At 38.6% G+C, this 25941-nt stretch overlaps 1 protein-coding gene across 2 annotated transcripts in view; it reads right to left on the reverse strand.

Annotated features, from left to right (window-relative positions):
* Positions 1-25297, reverse strand: part of LOC126284682 (cellular tumor antigen p53-like) — an 81271-nt gene extending 55974 nt beyond the window's left edge. The window contains exons 1-3 of one of the 2 annotated variants that reach the window (XM_049983802.1): positions 25018-25297; positions 14467-14503; positions 2901-3086 (exon numbers count right to left, since the gene is read on the reverse strand). In XM_049983802.1, coding sequence (XP_049839759.1) covers positions 2901-3086; positions 14467-14490 — 210 coding nt within the window. In that variant the 5' untranslated portion in view covers positions 14491-14503; positions 25018-25297. The remainder of the gene's footprint in view (positions 1-2900; positions 3087-14466; positions 14504-25017) is intronic. The other variant, XM_049983803.1, reaches the window with a different exon arrangement.
* Between the last annotated feature and the right edge of the window lie 644 nt (positions 25298-25941).

The following is a 25941-nucleotide window of genomic DNA, read 5'->3' on the forward strand; positions in this document are numbered from 1 at the left end:
TGTCATTTAACAATAAACATTACTTTTTGCTATTCAAAGCTTATTTTTAAAAAAACTGGGATGTTTCCATAGTCAGCAAAGCAGAAAATATTAGACCTAGAGAAAAAACGAATAGGACCCTTTTTGCAGGAAATTTCATGTACTTCAATTCTGTACAGGAAAAGTTTTGCTAGAAACTATGGATTTATGAGTTAATCAACAAAAATCTAAAAAAATGACCTTTAAATGCTCTCCCTGATCTTCTCCCCCCCCCCCCTCCCCCCCAGCCCATGTTCACACCACACCAGTCAGCATCTTTAGCATGTTTTTTATGATGCTTCCCTTCCACAATATAAAAATATGCAAATACAAGAATTTTTTCTTCTAATTTTCTTTGTTGACTGGACTCTTTGTTTCATATCACTGCAATAGACCTAGATTAAAGATGTCTCCCATACATCTTCCAGTCCTGTCATAGGCATCCCCTATCCCATCAAAGGCAGTGCTAACTGTGAAAGCAGCCATGTAATCTCCAAACTTAGCTGCAACGAACATGCTGCTTCCTATGCGGGCACGATAATAATGAGCTGTCTGTCATCATGAATGGCCAGCATCAAACTGTGGCTCAAGAGACAGCTGGACCACAGAGTTGCTGAATGTGCTACCTAATACAATGTGTTTCACTTTGATAACTGCTCCACAGCCTGTGCTCTTTGGATCCTTCCTACCAACACCAGCTTTTCTGAACTGTGCAGATCAAAATTCTCCATACAACCTATCCTCCATCCTGGCCTCAACCTTGTCCATATCCTTCACCTACCTATCCCCTTCCATGCTCCCACTTCAGCATTATATGTGCCTTTTATTTTGCCAGTGCACATACAGTCTTTTCTCCTCATCTACTCTACGTCTCCCCTCTCCTCTCTCTCTTTTCTTCCTCTCTCCTTCCCTTCTCCTTCCCTCTCTCCCTCCCAGCACAGCCACCCAACTCTACACCTAGCAGCACTATCCTGTCCGCACCATATTCCTCCATGCTCCCACAAACAGCACAAGATTTTTCCCCACCCATACCTCGCTACACTACCGCCCCCCCCCCCCCCCCCCCCCGCCACCATGCGTCCTCCCTACACCCACCACCCATTCTAGATTACTGCTCATGTCAAACACACTGTCACAGTCGAGCCACAGCAGTCAGTGACAATGGCCACATGTGTGTATGAGTTGTGCTTTTGTGTGTGTGCGTGTGTTTTCTGTTTCTGAAGCAGGACCTTTTGCCCCGAAAGCTGAAATGTTTAGTTGCCTTTTTCATTGTGTCTGTCTGCATCTGAACACCACATCTATATGCGGTGGGTAGCAACCTATCCATTTCATAATATTGTTGTTGCAGAAATCAGTTAGTATTCGAGTCACTGCTTCTAATGTTGCACCTTCAAATGATAACATGTAGTCATATTGTTAGCACATTTGCTAGAAGTCATCTGGTTGACAAAGTTTATTTACTAAAGTAATTAATTTTCTGTTATGTGGTGGAGCAGTACACTGTTAGAAGTTTCATTGTTCCAAAAGTCTTCCTCCTCATCAGAGTGTAGCCGAAAAATATAATGTGGTCAGTTGTGCTCGTAAGTCTTTACAGAATAGTGCATTGGACATTATATTGTTGCTTTTATTGCAGCAACTATATAAAAACAAAACTGGAGGCATTTTTCACATGTACTGAGCAAAAGTGAATGAGGAGAGCTGATATTCCATGAGTGTTCAAAACAAGCAAACCTGCATCCTTAACACATCTTGATGTGGTCTGCACTATTGTTATCTTACTGCCTGCATTAGTCTGTTTTCCTCTACAAGTTTGGAGTTACGAAAACGTTAACCCCCCCATTTCCCCTTTGTTTGCAACTTTACAACATGGAAGATGACTTAATATAGCTTCCATGTGAAGCACAGGTCTGAAGACTTGAGCCTCATGATTGCTGAGTTGTCAGCAAAATACTGCCATTCATTCCTTCATTTTACAAGACAGTAATGCTCAACCATAACCATGACTGTACTACTAAAATAAGTTTTGAAATCTAGCAGTATTACGATACTGACACTATTTGTGGAAGCTTAAAAAACAATCTATTTGTGACAATACTGGCTTGCAAATCATAGATAGTGTTCAACAGTAAGTGGGATGTTTGACACAGAGTGTTATTCAGAGTCACAAGCTGCATTTCCCTTGGATTTTTAAAAAAATTCTCTCAGTTTTGTTGTACGTAGGTGGAATCAGGCCAACAAAAGACTGCTAATACCAATATATCTTTTAATGGCCCATTTCAAGAGAAAACATAGGTTTGATTTTCTTTTAACACAACATCTGAAGCATATTTGATGTGCCTACTTAATAATGTTATATCATATTAGTCTGGTTTAATATTAATCTGAAGTAGATGTGTTGATAGTGGCATGACTAGACATGTCTTACAGCACTAACTACAGTAATCACCAGAAGATATTGAACAACTGCTTCAAAGGAATACTGTGGAACTTAGATAATGCAACCTGAAAGCCAAGCTGTGAAGTGTATTTACAAATTTGCTGTGACAAGTAATCAGGAAAATTTACTTTAAGTTTTATAAATGAAGAGAGAAACATTTCTACTTAACAAGCAGGCAAACACAGAAAGAAACATTCTCTATCTCTGCATCAGAGATTCATTTTCTGGTAACCCCTATGTTACAGAAAAACAGCATGACTGGACATGAGAGAAATCAACAAAACTGATCTTAATAGCAAAATATTAAATCATGATCTAGCAGTCACCTGCAAATGTTTTATCAGTTAACTGTGCTTTTCAGTAACAAATGGGATGGCTGAATGAAAATCTGGCAGTTAAATTAATTTTTTCTTACAACAAAACCAATTTTAGGAAGCATACATACTAGGCAGTCTGGCCCATCAGGGTGTATCTGTGCTGCAAAATTATAATCACCCGCAAGTGGAGATACACTTGGTAAGGCACAAGTTGCAGACGGAACATTTCTAAACCCAGCACTCTGTGCATCCTGCACCACTAGAGACTGTGGATTTAAAAGAATATCTCTTGTTTCAGGAAGATCCCAGTTAACCTGTATAAAAGAAGTCACTTTTTTTAAAAAAAATCTCATCCCATATTGTGAAATATATCAACTTACCATATATGCTATTAATTTCTTCAGATTAACAATAGCTGCTAAGCTGTGATATCAATCAACTGGTACAGTCTACTAAACTATATTTTGGAAAAACAGTATTTTATGTAAATATATTTATACAATAATTAGATGCACATTTCTTTTATAAAACTATTTAAAGTTTACAACACAATTCTATGAACTCCATACAATATCACTATTTATAATAATGGAAACTCGAAGGCAAAAGAAACAAACAAATTCAAAACCAGCAACAATTCACATGCAAATGAATGGATGACAGATACATTTACAGTTAAAGCTTACAAAATAGAACTAACTTTCAAACTTCTGCTCTCTTTTTATAACTATACTCTCTCTCTCTCTCTCTCTCTCTCTCTCTCTCTCTCTCTCTCTCACACACACACACACACACACACACACACACACACACACACACACACACACTATTTTCTATGGCAGTGGAAGAACTGATCTGCATGCAACAGTAACAAAGAGAAACTTCCAAGGAATGTGTAATGAAGCACTGGGAGGTAGAAAAGAGAGAGACATTAATCCACTGCATGTGTGTGTGTGCGCGCGCACGCATGTGTGAGTGTAGTACGGGGCATAGGGTGTACTGCAAAACTACAATTCATTTAATACGTGATTCATTGATTCATGTTGTGAAGAAATTACAAGATATGGAATGTGTCAGCTTCACAAGTTGGTTGTGGATACTTTCTATAGTATTACATAAATAGGGCTAACCATTTCATATTAAAAAATTTACAATTTATGTTCTATTACAAGAAATTAAATTATTTAAATATGTTGACAATAAAACAATAAACATGCACACAAATAAGGATCTGGGAAAGTATCTGAGTGCTAAAGGTTCATGGACACAACGCACTGTGGTTCAGGAAATTTTCTATAGTGTAAACTGAGTGTTGCAATAGGAACTGTCCTACATTTATTTTTAAACAAGAACTTATCCACCCTCTACTACAACACTTAATTTGTGAAAGGAGTGTATTAAAATGTTATAGCAACTGAAATTAAACACCTTAATACCATAGTCAGGTTTGTTATGTTCATAGTGGATACCTTCATTTGGTCTAGCATCACGACTGTGATACACACTATTGAGTGGCATACAAATCGTGCCGAAACATATTTCTGGCAACTTGATGTGGCCACCATTTGGAAACATGGAGACATCTATCTATAGCAGTTTAGGTACAGATCAAAGGAATGTTTGTTTGTATCTCACATTGTGTTGTCTGTTGTTTAGAGTTGTATGCTATTGTGCTATGATGTGTTTTTGCTTGATTTTTCTAGAAGAAGGGAGTGTGGAGTGGATAAGGCACCAGACTGTTGAATTTTAGCACTTTATAAGGCTGTGGACTGCTTATGGAACATACAAAGGAAGCAGTACAAGAACACTAACAAAAAACACGATGTTCTGCAGAAGAGGATAGTATCAAGCAAATCATCATGCAGTGGTGCAAACACTGTATATAAACCTACATGGTTTGGTTATCCACTGCTGAAGTTTCTTGACAATATTCATGAGCCAAAAGAAATTACAGACACTGTGGACAAAGAGATACAAAAATTATTCTTGCATGTCTTTATTTGTATTTTATATTGTACTACGACATTCACCCATAGTTATTTTGTCATGGAACACTTCCTTGTGGGCTTAAAAAATTATCTGCAAACTCACCTCGAAGTGTTTGTGTTAGAAGATTTTCATGCTATAGGCTGGAGAGTAGTAAAAATCGATGCAGTGTCATCTTGTCTTCATGTACCTGGGATTATCTCACCCGTTTCTGTTTCTGTATGAGGAATTGAAGCTTTCCTGTGGGCTATATTGGTTCCTTGCTCCAGGATTTCACCTTAAAAAACTGTGGAGACACATGTATCTAAGGGCGACAGTTCACGCTTCCTCTGGTTGTGGCAACATAGGGTTTTGGAATGGACAAAAACAACCAAAGGCATAATGCCAAATGTGTTCTCCACAACCATTCTAGCCTAAGACAATCAGTAATCAAAAATTCTTCCTTTTGAACCTAGAACATGCCTTTCTGGATATGGTTTCATAATGTTTTCTGTAATCGAAAAATGTCATCTGCTCTGAAGCAAGCACTGCGCTTGTAGCAAATTCCATTTATTTTTGTGAATCAGTTCACTTATGATTGCATTCTTGAATACACTGCCATTTGAAATTCTTCCTTTGCAACCAATATCCGTGTACAAAAAGTTGCAGCTGGTGTCAGTGACAGCAAGCAGCACAATGCTAAATGCCCTATTGTAATTGTAAAATTCACTCCCACTAGCAACAGGGCACTATAGGACTACATGCTTCCCATCAATTGCTCCCTCACAATGGGAGGAGTGTGAGAACACACTTGCTATTTCATGCCAGTCATTTTCTGGCATTGCCATCTGCAAGAAATTTGCTTTTAGGTTTAAAAGACTTGCCACAGGGAGGAAACAATGACAAAGAGGACGTCGGTGGCATTTCTATATTGACTCCTCTCAGAGAAAATTAAGATGTGTGGGTGGAATGCAAGAGAGTGGGACCTATAATGTTGTTTCTCATTTATTAAATAAAATGAGGGGGAGTTTGGTGACTAAGACAGCAAATATGGCCAATATGTGAAATCTATCTCTGGAACCTGCCCCAGGTGTGATGAGCAAAAGCTGTGGCAAAGCTCAATGATGTGATAAAAGAACAAATAGACTATTTTGAGAGTTTGAAGTTATCACTGGGTGTGGATGTGTCAGGGTCGCGAACGAATAGTGTTGATTCCTGTCGGCCAAAAAATAAAGAGTAACAGCAAGTCTTTGGTTAACTGTAATTGCCTTCCTGAAATTTGTTTATTTTTTTTTGAAACAAATGATGCCATCATATTTCCCAGAAATTCAAAATCAGTAGATGATCTCTGAGTGAAGTCACAGAAAACTACAGGCCATTTCCATATTCACCCTCAGTAGCAAGTTATTCCTGCCCGTTCTTCTGTAGTATGTTTTTGCCCATTGATGACGACTTCCAGAATTAACAGTGCAGCACCACATATAATTACAATTCCCTTGTAACTCAAAATGATACAGCAGCAATATGACACAAAGGCAATATGACAAACAGTGTTGCAGATAATGTGAATACACAATGAGAAATGTTTGCTGCCAGTGTGAACAGAAACAGAGACCAGAAACAAAGTCCGAAAAAGTTGTGAAACACTGTAGGAAACAATGTTTCCAACAGAAACACGTTTCCAGAGGCAGTATGTATGCGGCTTTAGATTTAAAGATGGACCAATTTTCTTTATGAAACACATCATGGATAATATACATCATGGAATGGATTTCTGCATGTGGGTTTAGGGTGGAATCCAGCTGTGCTTCTTATGACTTTGTGTGTAGCACTTTTTGAGCCAGTGGTTGTGAAACACTTCATTATTAAAACGGATGCAAAGTAGCATCTGCTGACCTTTCTTGGAGAAGTTATTACTTAAATATTGAAATTAATCAGCCAATTAAAAATGTTAGTTGTGAATAGCAAGATCAGTTAGTCCTCCAGTTCTACTACCACTTCATATAGACACACATTAATAGCATATTCATTTGAGTAAACAGTAATGTTGTGAATAAGGGCAGGAAGCTGCCTCGGAAGTCTCAGGCTGGAAAAAAGGGGTGCCAATTTTGGCTGTTAAGTGGACAAATCAACTCCATGGCTGACAGCATGGCACCAGGGACCCCGAGTACTGTAGTTGTTTCTGCCTTTGGCACTACTTGGCCACATTTTGCAATCTGAAGAGGATGCCCACCATTGACATATGCTAGGGAAGAGTCGTGTGCAGTTCCTGCAGGCCACCCTCCCTTGTGTTGGCACTGGAGCCAGGTGGTGGGAATCTCGCTCAACAGAAAATTCAAACCACAAGTTTATGAAACCACCGCCCTCATGTGAGGTGCTTCCATGAAGTCAGGCTCCCCGTCACTATTCTCCCTTGTAGAATACACAATTGTTCCCACTTGGTTTAGGCTCTTCATAAAGTAATCACTATGGTGACTAGCTGCACCTGTGTGTGTGTGTGTGTGTGTATGTGTGTGTGTGTGTGTGTGTGTGTGTGTGTGTGTGTGTGTGTTCACACACGTGCACATGCTCCTTGTAATGTTTTAATCAAGGTCAGAGCATACTTTACCCACAGGTAGGTGCTGATATAAAAAACAAATATAGTTCTGGCAGCCCAAGACTTTACTGTTGTCTAAATTCTGTAATACACATCAAGTAACTGTTGCTCCATGAAAATTTTCTTATTATTGTGTTCAGTATTTGTGGTATGGAGGACCTAACTAATCTTTGCACAACATGGGCATTGTTGTTGTTGTTGTTGTGGTCTTCAGTCCTGAGACTGGTTTGATGCAGCTCCATGCTAATCTATCCTGTGCAAGCTCCTTCATCTCCCAGTACCTACTGCAACCTACATCCTTCTGAATCTGCTTAGTGTATTCATCTCTTGGTCTCCCTCTAAGATTTTTACCCTCCATACTGAACTCCAATACTAAATAGGTGATCCCTTGATGCCTCAGAACATGTCCTACCAACCGATCCCTTCTTCTGGTCAAGTTGTGCCACAAACTTCTCTTCCCCCAATCCTATTCAATACCTCCTCATTAGTTACGTGGTCTACCCACCTAATCTTCAATATTCTTCAGTAGCACCACATTTCGAAAGCTACTATTCTCTTCTTGCCCAAACTATTTATTGTCCACGTTTCACTTCCATACATGGCTACACTCCATACAAATACTTTCAAAAGCAACATCCTGACACTTAAATCTATGCTCGATGTTAATAAATTTCTCTTCTTCAGAAACGCTTTCCTAGCCATTGCCAGTCTACCTTTTATATCCTCTCTACTTCGACCATCATCAGTTATTTTGCTCCCCAAATAGCAAAACTCCTTTACTACTTTAAGTGTCTCATTTCCTAATCTAATTCCATTAGCATCACCCGACTTAATTCGAGTACATTCCATTATCCTCGTTTTGCTTTTGTTGATGTTAATCTTATATCCTCCATGGTCAGCAGTAATGAAATACTTACAGGACACCAGCCCCTTTGCAAGTAGTCTTACAAGTCTGCTACACCAGTGCAAAAGATCAAATATTTTATCATATTAGTAGCTTGTGAATTGACTTCAACTGCACAACACATTTTCCAGTTGGCAGCTACCACATCATATTAATTTCTTCCTCCTCCTACCTCTGTCCTACTGCAGCTGATTTCCCAAAAATACGATTATATGGTATGAAAATAACCATAAGAAGCTGAGCTTATAATTTCCAAATTTCTAAAAAAGAAAACAATGCATAAAGCTTAAGCTGCAGAACACAGTTTTTTGCACATGTGCAGGGTGTAATTTTATCATTTTACTTTGATATGAATATGTACCACCTGTGGGTTATCTAGCTTTCTTTCCCTATTTCTTCATCTTTAGAGAGATTATGTTAAACTGAATGCAGTAAAATCCCATTTTTATGTTCCCGTATTTTACATTACCCTATTTCTTTATGTTCATTTTTGTTGGTCCCAAAAGAAGTTCTATTCTCTCAATAAAAATATTTCCTGTCATTAATGATTCTGTGTTACAACATTTCCTGCATTTTAAGTTTTCTCTGATTTTTTCACAACATTTAACACTGATTTTCATACAGATTTCTGAAAAAAGTGCATCTTATTCCTGCCCAAAGTCAGCCTTGGAACAAAGAAGAAAATGCAGACTATTTGCAAAGTACTAATGTAGCATTAGTACAGTAACCAGATTTTCATTGTCGGCATGTTGGGTCATGGCCACCTGTATTATAGATTCACAGTGTTTGGAATGGGGGGGAAAGTATTCCGAGTCACTGCCTTAATGATAATCACTATCTGACGAGGGTGACTCTATTAGCCACCTTCCTTCTGATCTGTGTGTTGCATTACAACAGCTTTAAATTAATTGCAGTCATTTATACAGATAAACACCACATTTGAATATGGCTGTCTCTACAATCGGCTTTCACAAATCACTGTTTCTTTCACATGAAACACGCTAATTTGTACTAGATGTGCGGTCTTAGGTTGTTACAGCCTGACTCCAAATGTAAATATTTGTCCTCAAGATGCTCCGTAACATGACGACAATTTTGTCCTCTTCCTCACCCAAGACTTCCCTGAATCGAGTGCCGTCCTTATCAACAACAAGCTGTAGATTTTGTGCATATTGCTCTCTACTCACTACTGCCAGCTTTAGTGTTTTAACCAATACTATGTTACAAGTTTTATTTACTGTAATTTTATAAAGATTATCAATAATAAGTCTCACAGTAGAACATAAACATCTTTTTCTCAAAAGATTATATTTTACATGAAAGAATTTTGTTTCTGTGTTTTATTTACACCACTGGACACGATAGGAATGAAGAAGAAAATGCATGTTTGTATGTGTTAGCACTCAGCCACTGCCTTTGCAATAACAAAGGCAGTGGTTGAATGCTGTGACACACACACACACACACACACACACACACATTATAAAATTAAAGTAAAACTTGAAAAACAATACTGATTGAACACTACAGCAAACAGAAAATAACAGGCATGAAATCTACAGCTTGTTGTGCTTCGTATGCTTCCCTGTATTTTACACTTCTTTTGGGTCAGGCCACTGAAAAGTGTAAGAAGGGTGTTTTACTTCCAAAATGGCTCTGAGCACTATGGGACTTAACTTCTGAGGTCATCAGTCACCTAGAACTTAGAACTACTTAAACCTAACTAACCTAAGGACATCACACACACCCATGCCCAAGGCAGGGTTCGAACCTGCGACCGCAGCGGTCGCGCAGTTCCAGACTGTAGCACCTAGAACCGCTCGGCCACTCCAGCCAGTGGTGTTGTACTGTTACGCTTGTTTCACAATAATTAAACGAAAGATCACTTATGTTATACTAGCTCACAACATCTCTAATACTTTATTAACTGACATTTCAAGTTTGCCTAATGAATTATCAGTCAGTACCACACAGTCATCAATGAAGATGACCAATCTACAAAATTTTGAACAAACAAGAAGAGTATTAATAAACGTAATTAAAAGTAGGAGTCCAGAACTGAGACCTGAAGCACTCCACATGTGATGGTACCCATTTTGATGATGCTAAGATACCTTCTTGACTATCAATAAAACTTCCTAGTTTCTGTTAGAACAGTACAGCTACTTGTCTGCTGCACCATCTATATACCTCGGTATGTAGATCTGTGTAGAACTATTTGGTGACAGACATAGTCAAATAATTTTGTTAGGTCATGAAATATTCCAACCATCTTCATTTATTTACTGAGACCCTAAAAGCTTTACAAGCCTCAACAATATCTAAATCTACATCTATATTCTGCAAACCACTATGAAGTGTGTGGCAGGTTACATCCCATTGTACTGGTAATTAGGGTTTCTCCCCATTACAGTTACGTATGGAACACAGTAAGAATGGTTGTTTGAATGCCTCTGTGTCTGCTGTAATTATTATAACCCTATCCTCATGATCCCTATGTGAGTGATACATAGAGGATTGTAGTGTATTCCTATAGTCATCATTTAAAGCTGATTCTTGAAACTTTGTTACTAGACATTCTTGGGATATTGTAATTTACAGCTGTAGAAGTGTAATTCTGGCAGTAGCATAATACTTACTAGATTACAATAATATTTTTTACAGAAAATAGTTACAGTAAATTACCGCCTATCATGCAACTCTACAATGAACAATGGTACTTGCAATGAGGTTAACCAGGGTTGCCCCAAGTGAAATCCCCAGATATTTCCCTGATTACCTGGTAAGTTTCAGCATTTTTCCCTGACAAATTTTGAGATCTCTAGGGTAAATTAAGACGTAAGTTGACAACCTGTCTTTGCAGCTGTAGCACAAAAAATAATAGCGCAAATGAGGAAATATTTCTAAAAAAAACTTGCAACCAGATAGTGTTTCCTGATGTAGGCAAAAATCTTAAATACCTACATAACATCTTTTGTAATGAACTGGAGGAAGCATGCCAAATGGTATAAGTGTTTCATTAAGACCACTGATGTTATTTTATTTAAATAAAATGACACACATTTTATGACAAAAATATGTATTTCCTTGGAGTCACAAGACAGATTTAAAATATCTTCACCAATTTCAGATATAACCTCAGAGATAAGTAGGTCTCTTGAGAGAGGTGTATAAGGCAGGGAAGAATTGTGTAAACCAATGCTGTAGATGACCACTGATAAAATGTCAGTTCTACTATGTTTGTTACTGTCAGTTATTATCCAATGTGTTGACATTTATAATTTTACAGGTATTGTGTGATTTCTTTTTCAAGAAATATATGGGTACATAGCATACAAACTGCCAGCGACTGACACAATTTTCTTCTTCTTATGGTCCATACTTTCTAACATATAAACTACTTTTGAAGTGCCAAAATGTACTAGAACAAATAAAATGTGTATAAAACACCACACTGTATAATGTGCTTGTGGTGAAACAGTTGCAATTCCTGAACTCCATCTCTCATAGTCTCTGGCCTGCTGAGGAACACCACAGTCCTGGGTCCATGGATAAACCATGAAAATCCGCTGCATTACGCCACACACAAACAGACCTGGCCTGCGAGCAGATCGGTGAGACTAGATCTGACAAGCAGGGCCTACACATTAGTAGGAACTAAATGGCTTCAGATCAGCAGGCTCAATCCATTACATATACCCGCAGAAATGGCCTTTGGTTTTGGCCTGTCATGGAAATACATTTCAGCTATTCTTGGGCCACAGACAGTGTGTTGATGAAATGAGACCATGCAACAGATAACTTGTTCAAATACTCTGAGAATCAATAATAATGAGGATAGGTAGCAACGCATCGTAAAGACAGGCATGCAGAAAAGACAATCTTACTCACAACTAAATTTTCAGCCATAGCTTTTGTCAGAAAATGAGAGCACACACACATACACTTAGGTGCAACTCACGAACACATGACCGCCATCTGTGGCTGCTGTGTCTACAGTCTCTGAGAATCAGAGCCAAACAAACTACTACTCATGCCCCCCTGTCTCTCACCATCAACTGCTATGCTAGCAGCAAGAAGTGGCGGCAGCACTGACTGCAAGCTGAGGGGAATAGTAGGAAGGGGGAAAGCAGTAGGAATGAGGAAGTAGGGAAGTGGTGCACGAATTCAGTCTGCACCCAGCTAACAATGATGCATGACACCTCAGTAAATAACCCATTTCATCTACTGTGACAAAAATGAGATTCTTCCAGTTTTTTTTTCCTTCAAATTTCCCTGATTTCTCTAAGGTGTTTGAAATTCCCTGATTTCCAGAATCTTTGTTAACCCTGCCAACATAACTTTTCAACTACTGAATCTAAGTACTCAATAATTCATACAAAGAGTAGCTAATGAGACATGTTTTTAATTAATTTTCTTTTGGATTGGTAGGGAATCCCAATGTCTTGCTTTATCTTAGACGGGAGTTTGCTGAAATTTTTCCCACTGGAGTAGTTAAATCCATTCTGGACCCTGAACAAAGAGGCAAAGTCTACAAGAAAATTATTTTTTTGTGTTGTAACTGAATGGCTCACAGTTGAAAAAAGTAATTTTTATTATCAGGAACAAAACCCATTGAGAGGTATTTATATTTGGAAGTGAATGTAAGAATTCCTAGATACTTGAAAATGGTTCAGCAAAATGTACAATTACCTTTTTACACAATATTCTTTCTGCTCACTTTGGCTAAATAAACACTTTATATACTTCAGGTGCGCTGACCCAGAAGACAACAGGGAATGAAAATATGCAAAATAAGCAAATGCAATGAGATAATTCTAAGAGCACAAAACATTGAACAGATCTTCTTGATTAGAACAGTGCTTCTTGACTAGGTTGGAGATTCTTGATTAGCGATCTGCTGACTTCATTTTAACTTGTTATTCAGCTGGACACTAAGATTTTAATACAGCATGTTTCATTTAGTGTCTGACTATTAATGTCTAATTTTTGTGCTAAACTAGGCATTATTGTTGGCCTGAAATTGTATAATATGAGTCTTTGTGGGATAAGGGTTTAAACTGATAAAAGTACACCACTCGGAGGGCTGTTAGCTATTATCTGAGCTGTGCCTGCTGAGGTTGACTTTGGGCCTATGATTAGTATGCTTGTGTCTTTAGCAAACACATACTGCTACGAACAGTGGATTACTTTAATGACATTCAAACTGCAGCACTTACAATAAAATAATTCAATTTGTTCATGTTTTACACCTATGCATTAACACAATAACCTCTTAGGATTAAGATAGCTTAATAACCTACTTAGTCCGTATGCACATTATTAGACATATTAAGACATATTACATGTTTTATCGTCTTTGTAAGTATGCAGTATGCTGCTTTTCTTAACAACACGTCCTGTTGAATTGCCAATATATGCTTATAGCTGGTGTAGCCCGTATTCTGTTTAATTATGGCTTTAAACTTTTAACTAACATGATGTACTGAGGATCTAGTATTGCTTTATAAAAAAATCTTTATCTGGATACTTGAAAACAGCCGAAGACACACTTCACAATGGTACAAAAATTTAAAAAAAATTAACTGCTTCAGGCATCATGGAATCATTAAAAAGTTCCTATTCACTATGGACCTAAGGAACAAAGAAAACTCCTTATTAAGTCTAGATAAATCATGGTTCAAAATAAGTGCCTTCTGTCACTACAGCTTTAAAACAGACCAAATTCAATGGATCAGATTTTATTATGTTAAACTGAAATACAGCACAAATGTGATTTTTTGTAAATATGTCTCACATATTTTTGTTCTATGACATTCTAGTTCCTTGTAGACCTCTTCACTATGAATCTACGGAATGAGATGCAAATGGTTTCAATCAGTATTTTTCAAAAAAATTTCAGGTCAACAGCAAAAATGAAACCATGTTTTAGCAGTAAGTGCCAAAACAGTCTTTTAGGCTCCTTACCTCTGACACATGGTTTCATTTTTATGTTTTCTTTTTGTCTGATGTTTGCAAGTCAGCTACAGCATCTTTTCTGGTTAAATAGCATGTACAACATGTGAAGTTGTCAGAATATTTTACCACTGTGAAGGCAGTCAATGATCGAAACAAGCTGTGAATAAATATATATTGTAAGACAGCACAGTGTTTGCCACGCATTTCTCCAAGCAAATTCGTAATTTGTTTGTAAAGCTGGGGAACTGTAAAATACAAGAAGTAGACTTACTGTGAAATCATCGAGTGGATCCATACCAGAAACAGTCCTGTAAATAAATTAAAATCATTACTCCGAGCAAAAAACACAAATCAGACTTTGAATACGCTTCTTAACTACATCACCATTAACACACAAAATTAACTATCTGTCCTAAAAAAGACAATGTGGCACTAAATTAAGAAAAAATAAAGTAACAAGGGTATCTGCTTACTACTGAAACAACAACTGGGTAAGGCTGCCACATAAATGTCAAAATACTGTTGAAACTCTAGCATTTAGAACTTCATAAACTTATTCCATAAAGGTAAATGTGGGGAGGTGTTGCGATTGCAGCAATGAAAGTCTGAATGGAAGGAAATAGAAAATTAACAACAAAGAGCAAATGCAAACAACATATGGTAAGTGAATGATACACTACAATAAAAAGAAATGTAATTAGAAACCAAATAAGAGCTGGGGATATAGTTCCCACATGTGGACTCCAGCACCGGACAAACTATAGTAGGAGTCATGAACGGTGGTGGTTGAGTTTAGGCTCGTTTTGTGCATCTACATCATGCATTCTCTGACTGCCAATGAGCGTGAAGTAGTGTTCTGTGCACCCTACTGTGAACGTTGTAGACAATGTGAGCATTAGAAGTGATTGTGGAGAGACTGAGTGAATTTGTCTTCCATTAGTTGCGATCTGTCATTGCTGATGGTGGTGGTAAGCAAAACATTCTACACAAGCAAGAGATGGAATTTGCAGGATACACACTTTCTCCAAGCGCAAAGCACTTGTATGAGCATACTGCAACTGTTGTTTGGAACCGGCTACAATGCAAACCCTTCCCGAGCCTCGAACTGCTTTAACCAACAATTCATATCATCCATGCATCAGATTATAGGACTCATCTGGAGTAACAAGTAAGCAACTCCTTCTGTTACATTACATGGCATTGTCAACAACAAGGAACGGCCGTGATTTGACTGACAGTTTGGTAGTGGTCATGGCTAAAATACCAGACAAAAGTTGCAGACCATCTGAGATATCAAATAAATGCTCCTACAGGTCACTCAACTTTTCTTCACAAGCTCTGACAATTGCAAGGCTGTGATGAGCACAGATCAGATGTCACAATGAGAATAGTGAAATGGTATGATTTGGGAAGTCACAGGGCATAACCAATTTAATATGGAGATTAGTTGCAATAAGTTCGTTTGAACAGTTACCAGACAACGCCAGGCAACAGGCTGTACTGCGCATGCGCAGCTACGACGATGTAGGCAGCCCGTCCTTAGTGCTTGCTCTGCTCATACGCTTTTCGTCGAATTTCTGGTGGAATTATTTCGTGGTGGGGCATCATATACAACCACTCGCTCACCGACAGATCTGTACCTACAGATTGGAAAATTGCACATGTCGCACCAGTGTTTAAGAAGGGTAGGAGGAGTAATCCATTGAACTACAGACCTATATCGTTGGCGTTGATTTGCAGTAGGGTTTTGGAGCATATACTGTATTCAAACATTATGAATCACCTCAAAGGGAACGATCTATTGATACCTAATCAGCATGGTTTCAGAAAACATTGTTCTTGTGCAACGCAGCTAGCTCTTTACTCGCACAAAGTAATGGACGCTATCGACAGGGGATCTCAAGTTGATTCCGTATATCTAGATTTCTGGAAAGCTTTTGACACCGTTCCTCACAAGCGACTTTTAATCAAGCTGCGGACCTATGGGGCATCGTCTCAGTTGTGCGACTGGATTCGATTTCCTGTCAGGAAGGTCGCAGTTCGCAGTAATAGACGGCAGATCATCGAGTAAAACAAGTGATATTAGGTGTTCCCCAGGGAAGCGTCCTGGGACCTCTGCTGTTCCTGATCTATATAAATGACCTGGGTGACAATCTGAGCAGTTCTCTTAGGTTGTTCGCAGATGATGCTGTAATTTACCGTCTAGTAAGGACATCCGAAGACCAGTATCAGTTGCAAAGTGATTTAGAAAAGATTGCTGTATGGTGTGGCAGGTGGCAGTTGATGCTAAATAACTAAAAGTGTGAGGTGATCCACATGATTTCCAAAAGAAATCTGTTGGAATTCGATTACTCAATAAATAGTACAATCCTCAAGGCTGTCAATTCAACTAAGTACCTGGCTGTTAAAATTACGAACAACTTCAGTTGGAAAGACCACGTAGATAATATTGTGGGGAAGGTGAGCCTAAGGTTGCATTTCATTGGCAGGACACTTAGAAGATGCAACAAGACCACTAAAGAGACAGCTCACACTACACTCGTTCGTCCTCTGTTAGAATATTGCTGCGCTGTGTGGGATCCTTAGCAGGTGGGACTCACGGAGGACATCGAAAGGGTGCAAAAAAGGGCAGCTCGTTTTGTATTATCACGTAATAGGGGAGAAAGGGTGGCAGATATGATACACGAGTTGGGATGGAAGTCATTAAAGCAAAGACGTTTTTTGTCGCGGCGAGATCTATTTACGAAATTTCAGTCACCAACTTTCTCTTCTGAACGCGAAAATATTTTGTTGAGCCCAACCTACATAGGTAGGAATGATCATCAACATAAAATAAGAGAAATCAGAGCTTGAACAGAAAGGTTTAGGTGTTCGTTTTTCCCGCACACTGTTCGGGAGTGGAATGGTAGAGAGGTAGTATGATTGTGGTTTGATGAACCCTCTGCCAAGCACTTAAATGTGAATTGCAGAGTAATCATGTAGATGTAGATGTAGATGTAGATGACCATGTGCAGCCCTGCGGCATGTCATTGAGGGGACATTCAGAGTTGTACTTGGAGCAATTGTTTTATCATATCCCACCCAAATAAAGGATGCAAATAAGGAAGCAGTTCTTGGCAAAACACCATTTCAAAATTAGACTCCACAGCTCAAAGTACTGTGCTATGGGGTGAATTTGACAGATTGTTTTTTAAATTCGTACTCTGCAAAATTGTTATGTAGCATTTCCAACAGGTTTACATCCACACAGCACTGCAAAAAGCTACTAGGATGGAATACAAATTTCTTAAGGGAAAAAAAGAGAAGAAACATTTTCTTGTGTAGCTTACAATGGAATCAAGGACAATAAATTTCATGACTATTTCAAAATGTGCAAAAAATTAACAAGGTTGTCTGCGAGGCAAAGAAACTGTACAACTGACAGTTTATATTCTACTCTAGATTTAAATATCAAGACAGGTGCGGAGTTAAAATGATAAAACATGGTATGCTGCCAGTCTACAATTTAAGAAATAACTTCAGGCCTAGAGGAAGTACTAGACAAGTGCCTTGTGATCGATAAACACTTTCACAGAAGGCAGATTTGCAAAATTCTGCCACAGCTGTCATTATATTTGAAACAAAATACTTAGTTCAAAACTACTGACCAAATTTGTCTACTTAGTCAGCTTCAAGTAAATGTTTATATATGTTCAAAATATATTAAAAACAAAGATTCCAAGACTTACCAAGTGGGAAAGCACTGGTAGATAGGCACAATGAATAAAACACACAAACGCACACACAGAATTTCGAGCTTTCGCAACCGGCGACTGCTTCGTCAGGAAAGAGGGAAGGAAAAGGAAAGATGAAAGGATGTGGGTTTTAAGGGAGAGGGTAAGGAGTCATTCCAATCCCGGGAGCGGAAAGACTTACCTTACGGGGAAAAAAAGGACAGGTGTACACTCGCGCACACACACACACTCGCACACATATCCATCCATACATACACAGACACAAGCAGACATGTCTGCTTGTGTGTGTGTGTGTGTGTGTGTGTGTGTGTGTGTGTGTGTGTGTGTGTGTGTGTGTGTGTGTGTGTGTGTGTGTGTGTGTGTGTGGGCGCGCACGCGCGGCTACATACCTATCCTTTTTTCCCCCTAAGGTAAGTCTTTCTGCTCCTGGGATTGGAATGACTCCTTACCCTCTCCCTTAAAACCCACATCCTTTCATCTTTCCTTTTCCTTCCCTCTTGCCTGACGAAGCAGCCGCCGGTTGCGAAAGCTCGAAATTCTGTGTGTGTGTTTGTGTGTTTTATTCATTGCGCCTATCTACCGGCACTTTCCCACTTGGTAAGTCTTGGAATCTTTGTTTTTAATATATTTTTCCCATGTGGAAGTTTCTTTCTATTTTATTTACATAATCATTTATGTATGTTCATACGTATATAGCATTAAGAGATCTTACAGTGTCATAAAAGGAACAGGACATCAGAGACTACTCCAGCCAGCATGGGAATTTCATAAACCACAGTAAAATGCTTCATTCTGCTCTAATTGCACATTTCTATGTCCAGATCAACTCTGAAGTACCTGATATTCAGCTTTTCATGTGGTTTTCGTGGTACCAATTTTCTAGGAAGTCCAGTACTTTATTCTCATGTTTGGTTCTGTATTACGGTATAATGTCATTCATCCCAGAAAATGAAAATTTGCACTTGAAATTGAACGAAGTTGAAAGTAGCCAATAGTGTGAAATGAAACACTTCGTTCCAAATAAACTAAGTGCCTCAGCAGAAAAAATTAATAGAAGCAAATTTCTCTACAAAACAGACAGAAATAGCTTCATTAAGACATTAATGGTTGATTACTAATCACGTGGAAATAACATAAAATCAGAAAATTGAAACTACTAACTTATTTTGGTCTTTCATGGTTATGATAATGTATATTAATTCACTTGATGGCTCCCGGCGACAGGAATCTATTTTGATTTCATTTGACGTGGGAGCTGCAAACGAAGACAGCAGCAATATTTCAAAGACACAAAAGATATGCACAGGTCATGTGGGGAAGGATCCCCCCCACCCCCCCCACTATAACTCAGCTTGCTCTGCGCATGCGCAAATCTGCCAGCTTGGGCGTGCCAGAAAAAATTTTCCGGTTAGCATCTGGCTACTTGCTGCTACTGCTCATACAGCAAACAGCCACGCTTCAAATAGCCAGAAGCGGGAGGAAGACACTGCTCATATGCAAATTCAGTTCTGTGCATGCGCATGAGCCCGCTGGCAACTGCTCACACGAACCTAATGTAACAGTGTCACATCTTGACATGGCCAGTATTGCTTAGGCACGTAAATACATAACCCCAAAAATTACCTGCACAGTCCACAATATGATACAATCTGTGGCAATGTTTATACAAGAAAGACAGCCCAATGTGGCTACTTACCAGCAGTGACTACCTGATTACACAATAGCTGCCTCAAGTAAATATTGAGAGTTTTATACAATGCGATCCAGCAGCAGGTCTATGAACCAGTTTTCAGTACTCCTCTCATTTCACCGTACAACTTAAATAAGTCACACTTTTACCTCTACCTCCCACAGAAGTAAACCTGCCAACCAACTACATCAGTGTCACCGTTCTGTCATGTGCAGGAGTGACAATGGCGAGGCAACAGAAGATGCCATGCTCCATGGTCACTGGCCATACTATTCAAGTACTTTATAAATGACAGCAGCAGCCTCATTCAGCAGTTTCATTTCTAGTAAACCTATAAGAAAATCCGAGTGTACCAGAAGTGGCAACAAAAACTACATAAAGGTGCCATTTTCATCTGGGAGTCTTTTTATGCCATGCTGCCAAGTTCCACTGAGTGGTACTGTGAGGAACTGAGTCCATCTGCAATGTGACAGCTTCATCACCACTCTAAACACCTCAGACTCTCATGTGTAGCTACCAAGGCTGGTATAAATGATTTTTATATTTTGTGCATGTCGCAAGTGTCTGCAAATTGAATAGTTTTTCTACTAGCTGAAGTGTTATGACTGAATTATCTGCAAATACAGCAACATTATGCTAGGACAGTGGCATATGATGAAAAAGAAAGATACATGTTGGAGTAAACAAAATTTGTATGATGTTTCCTTGTACAAACAAGATCTTTTATAACATCATTAAAGCTCTAGTCACTTAAAAATACAGACTGAGTACTACGTAGGCAAATTTCTGGTGGTGATTCCAAACAAGAAAAGGAACAAAAAGGCTCAAATTTCCAGAAATTGATGGTGAGTCTGCACTAAAGCAATTAGTACTGGTATATTACATTAAGCGCTAAACTTGACAAAGAGCTATTCATGCACATTGTTTGTTCATGGTATGAAGACACACGTAGGACATCTCCATGTGAAGTTGGAGACAGTCATTGGGACCACAGCATGTTGTAATCAACAAACAGCCACTCAGTAGATATGTCTTCATGTCCTTACATATGAATGAATTTTATTTTGTGGGGGCCTTTGGTTCAAATTCTGATTTTGCTGCAGACAGACATTTGTGTTACTGCTTTATCTTGAAGTGTATTAATGATTTTGCCCAAAACGTATGAACCTTGGTAGTACTGACAAAATTATAGCAATTACTCACACTGGCAGCTTTTTTTTCCTGCTTCTGTCACATACCTGTTGAACTATTATTAATGATTAACTTCAAAGATGAAATCTACATTATTGTGGCAGACTTATCTGTAACATAACCTGGGATGTAGGTTACACTGGGAGATGAGTATCAGTCTGTGAGTTGGCAGAGCCTAAAAATGCGAATATTAAATCTAGTATGCGGTGACTGACCTGTAGTATAACCCAAAGACTAAGTTAGGTTGGGTGGTAAGTGTTTTGTTGGTAGTTGAGGAAGCCAATGAATGTAAAAGCAAAATCTTTGTGTGATGGAAGGATCTCTAGTGTAGAAGGCAGTCAATGTTAGCTTGGAAGCTATCATTCTATTTCTCATAATGTTTCTGTTTCCTTGCATCCAGAGTACTAGAGTGTATACATCAGTAGCAAAAATGCCACAGTATGGAAAAAGTGGAAAATGAATACTCATTGTGAAATTATTTGTTGCGTGCATGTATGTTTGTCCCTGAAAAAAACTGATAGAGTGCACTTTAGCACCTATGTTACAGTGTTTGTTACATTAAATACTTAATAGCTCTTACATGATACAAAAAATTACTAAGACACTAATCAGCTATTCCACCATCAGAAAATCACATAACCCCTCATGACAGATATTAACAACATATAATTCGAGGTTATAGCACGGACAGCCCTCATAAAGTTTTATCCATTACACATCACATGATATTAATGTATTACTTAATTAATGCATATCCATCAATCTAAATGGCACTGATGAACAACAACATTATTCTGTGTTGAAAGTTGCGTCATTTCAGCTAAGTTGAAACACAATGGTTTATTATTCACTTCAGGAGTATGTCAATATTGTTTTTGTCTATGGTTAGGAATGTGGAAATGGGCAAAGACCACATGGATTTTGTTGGCCACTTACCCAGACAGAAAGCACCACCCAACTCATGAAACCTTTACATTATTTTTTGGCTGTGTAAGCATGGGCCCATACAAAGAATGAATAACCTGTGAGGCTGCTCTATGTTTGTACACAACCTCTAGAACAGCAGGTTCTACATAATATTGAGACCAACCGTGTGATGTTTTTCTTTTGAGGTTATCTGAAAAGTGTAGTTATGTTCTGAAGCAGTTGTTTGTGAGCAGACACTTGAACAGCATGCCCAAGAAGCCTGTGACACTATTCACCTACAGCCTGGAATATTCAAAAGAGTGAGGCAATCCTTGATGTGATGTGTGAATGCTTCAATTGCATCCCATGCAGGGACTTTGAACAGCTTTTGTAACGCGGAACAAATAAATGCTACATAGTGTGTAATGCGATGTACCAGTACAAGTTGCCCCCTGCAGGCTCACTAACCCATTTTTGGATGTACGTTGTTCTGAATTTAATTTATTTTCTTTCTATTGTCAAGAATCATCTCTTCAATTAATCTTTCCCCCTTGCATTCTAAAGTGATCTTTATCTTACTATTACCATGTAACTGGCTCTTAATGGAAAATAAATAGACAGGGCAGGAATGTGCCTCATACGTGGACATGCAACTGCAGTGGTTAATCTGGTATTGGGCTGCACGAAAGTTGATTGCCCGCTGGATCAAATGGACCTCGACAGATAACACGGGGCAGTGTCAGTGCAGCCCTGCCACAGTGTTGCTACCCAAACATTCCGGCCAATAGCGTCCCCTGCAGCTAGCATAAATATTGCTACACTTCAACCGCTCAGTCAGTTATCTAATTAGTCTGATAACATCTGTTACTATCTCCACCGTACTACTGACTACTCGTCAACGACTTTGCTTAGGTATTAAATTTTCTATTTCTTCTTGATTTGGATTGTGGCTCGTACTTGACGTGTTGACAGCATTGTGTTGAAACTTCACTGCACTTTGGTCAGCCCTGTTGCTAGATTCTGGCGTGGGTGGGAGTCCCATCCACAGGTGGTCTTCCTGTCTTGCATTGTCATCATTTCTCTCCTGTTTTTCTGGCATGGCACTAGTATCCAGCTACTCATGAATATAGCACTCTGTCATACTGATTCTGCAGAATAATGAAAGCACGGGTCTTATATCCATAAAAACTTTTCGGTTTTGGGAGAAGTTCACATCAGCAATACTGACACCATTTGACTCAACACCACAAGAGTATTCCCTCTACACATCACATACAGTAGTATTTTCTTTGCCTATCACATCAGGAAAGTAGGCAAGAGAAAATGGTGATGGTGATGGTGGTGGTGGTGGTGGTGGTGGTGGTGGTGATGGTGATGGTGGTGGTGGTGGTGGTGGAGGCAGTTGTGATGAAGATGGGGAGGAGGGGGACGGAGAGGAGGAGAAGTTATATAAAGAGATGGCAAAAGCAGTATACAAGAGGTAGTGGCTCTGATCTCATAATCTGACATATGGCCGGGAGAGCGGTGTGCTGACTTCAAGTCCCTCCACACATGCATCCAGTGACACCAGTGGGGTGAGGATGACACAGTGACCAGTCGGTACCATTGTTAATTCATGGCCTATTCAGATATAGTCTAATTTAACACTAGTATGTGCAGGATAACACAGAATAGATAGAGTGAAAACAATATTAACAATAACTGAAAGAGTAGCTTTTGGATGCTCACAGATGCAGGAGGGCAGGAAATTAAGTTAACAACATAAATCTCCAACTGCTACTGTTTTCTAAATTAACACTTTTATAATCACAAAGTCTAATGCCATGATCAGAAACTGCAAATACAAAAACAGAGCTGAGATAAATGAAAATTCTTTTGTCAATAGGGTCTACACACAATGTTGTGATTTTGAGCAGTAGTTCTATCAGATAACTGTTACAAACATATAGTTTATATTAACACATATTTTAAATTATATCGAAATGTTAATTACAGAGATATTGGCCAACCATTCTCTCTCACAATTTTTTAATATTTCAAGTATTTGTTAGAACAGTGCAAATACCATAAGAAGTAGCTCAGACTAGTAATAACTAAATTACGACCGTGTGTACAGACAATGTTACACTCATACATTACCAGCCTTACAACAGGATGTCAAACATAGCCTTGTTGTACTCACTGGAAAATTTCGGCATAAAATTTAGTCATTTAAGGGCACAATAAATCTTACATACTGCGGAAAGGGATGTGTTATACGACTGCTGAGTGTCTGGTGGTGTTCTGGACGATAAGGTTATTAGATAACTTGGTCAACACATGCAATTGAGGCTGATTGCGCTAATAGCTCAAGAATGAGATGAAAGTTTATATGATTGTATGACTGGAAAAAAAACACCAACTGCTCCATCCTTAATTCTACTGCTCACTTACTTTCATGTAAATATTACAACTTTTCAATGCAAAGTCACAAAAATATTTAAAATGTGTTTCTTACAAACAAGACTTTTGCTTTAATAAAGCATGTAATACCTTTCATACCAGGTGATATAAATTTCATGGCTTGCTCTCCCAATATCAATAGTTCTGAGAGAACGTAATATACTCTGCAGGCCTTATTTCATCTTTGGTATTTCAGTGGTCTGTCCAACTGTTATGTGCCCAGAAATTATCTATTTTAATTCGTTAAGACCTTTATTGTGCATTTTCTCTTGTTGAAGGACTAAATAATGCAGTACGTGTTACAAAAGAAGGTAATTTTGTTTGAACAGCATTCTGCGTTATGGTTTCACAGCAACAGTAAATTACAATAAAACTAATAATAATAACCCTAATTAAATGCCAACCGACACGGACGTAGGTAACGTTACAATCGGTAATTACTACTGTGGCACAATACCTTCTACTAAATAGGCTTCTGAACAGTATATGTTTACTGTTAAAATCGAAGAAAGGAATATTTAAATTGAATAAAAGTTTTGTCGCTTACAGGCGGAGCCAGAGCGTGGACTGAACATGGGTGAGATAGGGAATCCACAGTTGACTTCAAAATTAAAGCCATCTAAGTATTGACAGTACCTAACACTGGGAAAGGCAGAAACACTAAATTCGTAAAACCGAAGAAGAATTCAATCCTGTCCCTGACGACTGCTTGTGAGGTGCCTTTATCACGGCATGAAACCACTCTCTTCGTGTAGGGCATTTTCTTCAAGGCAGCCAGCTGTAGTTTGGATGTTATCTACTAATTTCCAGTCTGTTTAAGCATGCATAATAAAAGACGATTATAAACGTCACAACTTACCTTCCCACACAAACCAAGCGGCGTCTCCCGAAGTGTCAGTCAATTGCCAACTGCACCACACCGAAATCGGGTTAAAATTAGCTGTTGGCAACTTGCGTGAATAGTACGAGACTAAAAATTAATTAATTTGTAAGAGCCTATTTTCAGATATTTTAATTATATACATTCCTGTAAACCGTGCGAAACTCACTGTCGAAGAAAGTGTATTATTGTGGGCAGTCAGTAATGTCGGTGAGCACTGTGATTATTATTTTAATGCTACGCGAAGGCTTTGAAGTATAATGTATCGGTGAGTACCACAAAAAAAGAAAATATTGAAATACGTCACACTACTTTGCCATAGTCAATAATTGTACGTTGGTAGAACCGTACAGAGCTGCCAAAGTTTTCTCCTCACTGGTCTTTCCAGTAAATTCACCTTACTGCACTTTTTTTCTATGCAGATGTGACAAATTTTGTAAGTTCGTATATAGGTTTAAAAAATCTAGTATTATTCAAAACATTATCTTAAAGGAATTATGCCCATGAAAAATGAAAGAAAGAAGGCTGGCATTAAGAGTTGATAAAATGTCCCCTTTCGGGGGTTGTGTTTTTATTGTAATTTGATTTTGTATTTCATTTGCTTTGAATGAAACGTATTGATTATGTCATCGACAAGTTTCGCAGCTGTGTCGTACACAATCGATTTGATACCGGTAGCTAACTCTGGCGATCTGCTTTCAAAGTGAATTCCACAGTGATCTCAACTCGCATGCCGGACATCAACTGTTTTTTTCGCGGGAATTGCGGTCTTCACATGTTGATTTGAACTGTTTTTACGCGCGAATTGCACGTACAATCGAACACAACGCGGTAGCACGTATACGTGTGTAGGAACGTAACTCCGTAGAGTGGTCCGAATGATATCGCTGCTTGATGAATACT

The sequence above is a fragment of the Schistocerca gregaria genome, chromosome 8, assembly GCF_023897955.1.
Source record: "Schistocerca gregaria isolate iqSchGreg1 chromosome 8, iqSchGreg1.2, whole genome shotgun sequence".
Lineage (NCBI taxonomy): Eukaryota > Metazoa > Arthropoda > Insecta > Orthoptera > Acrididae > Schistocerca > Schistocerca gregaria.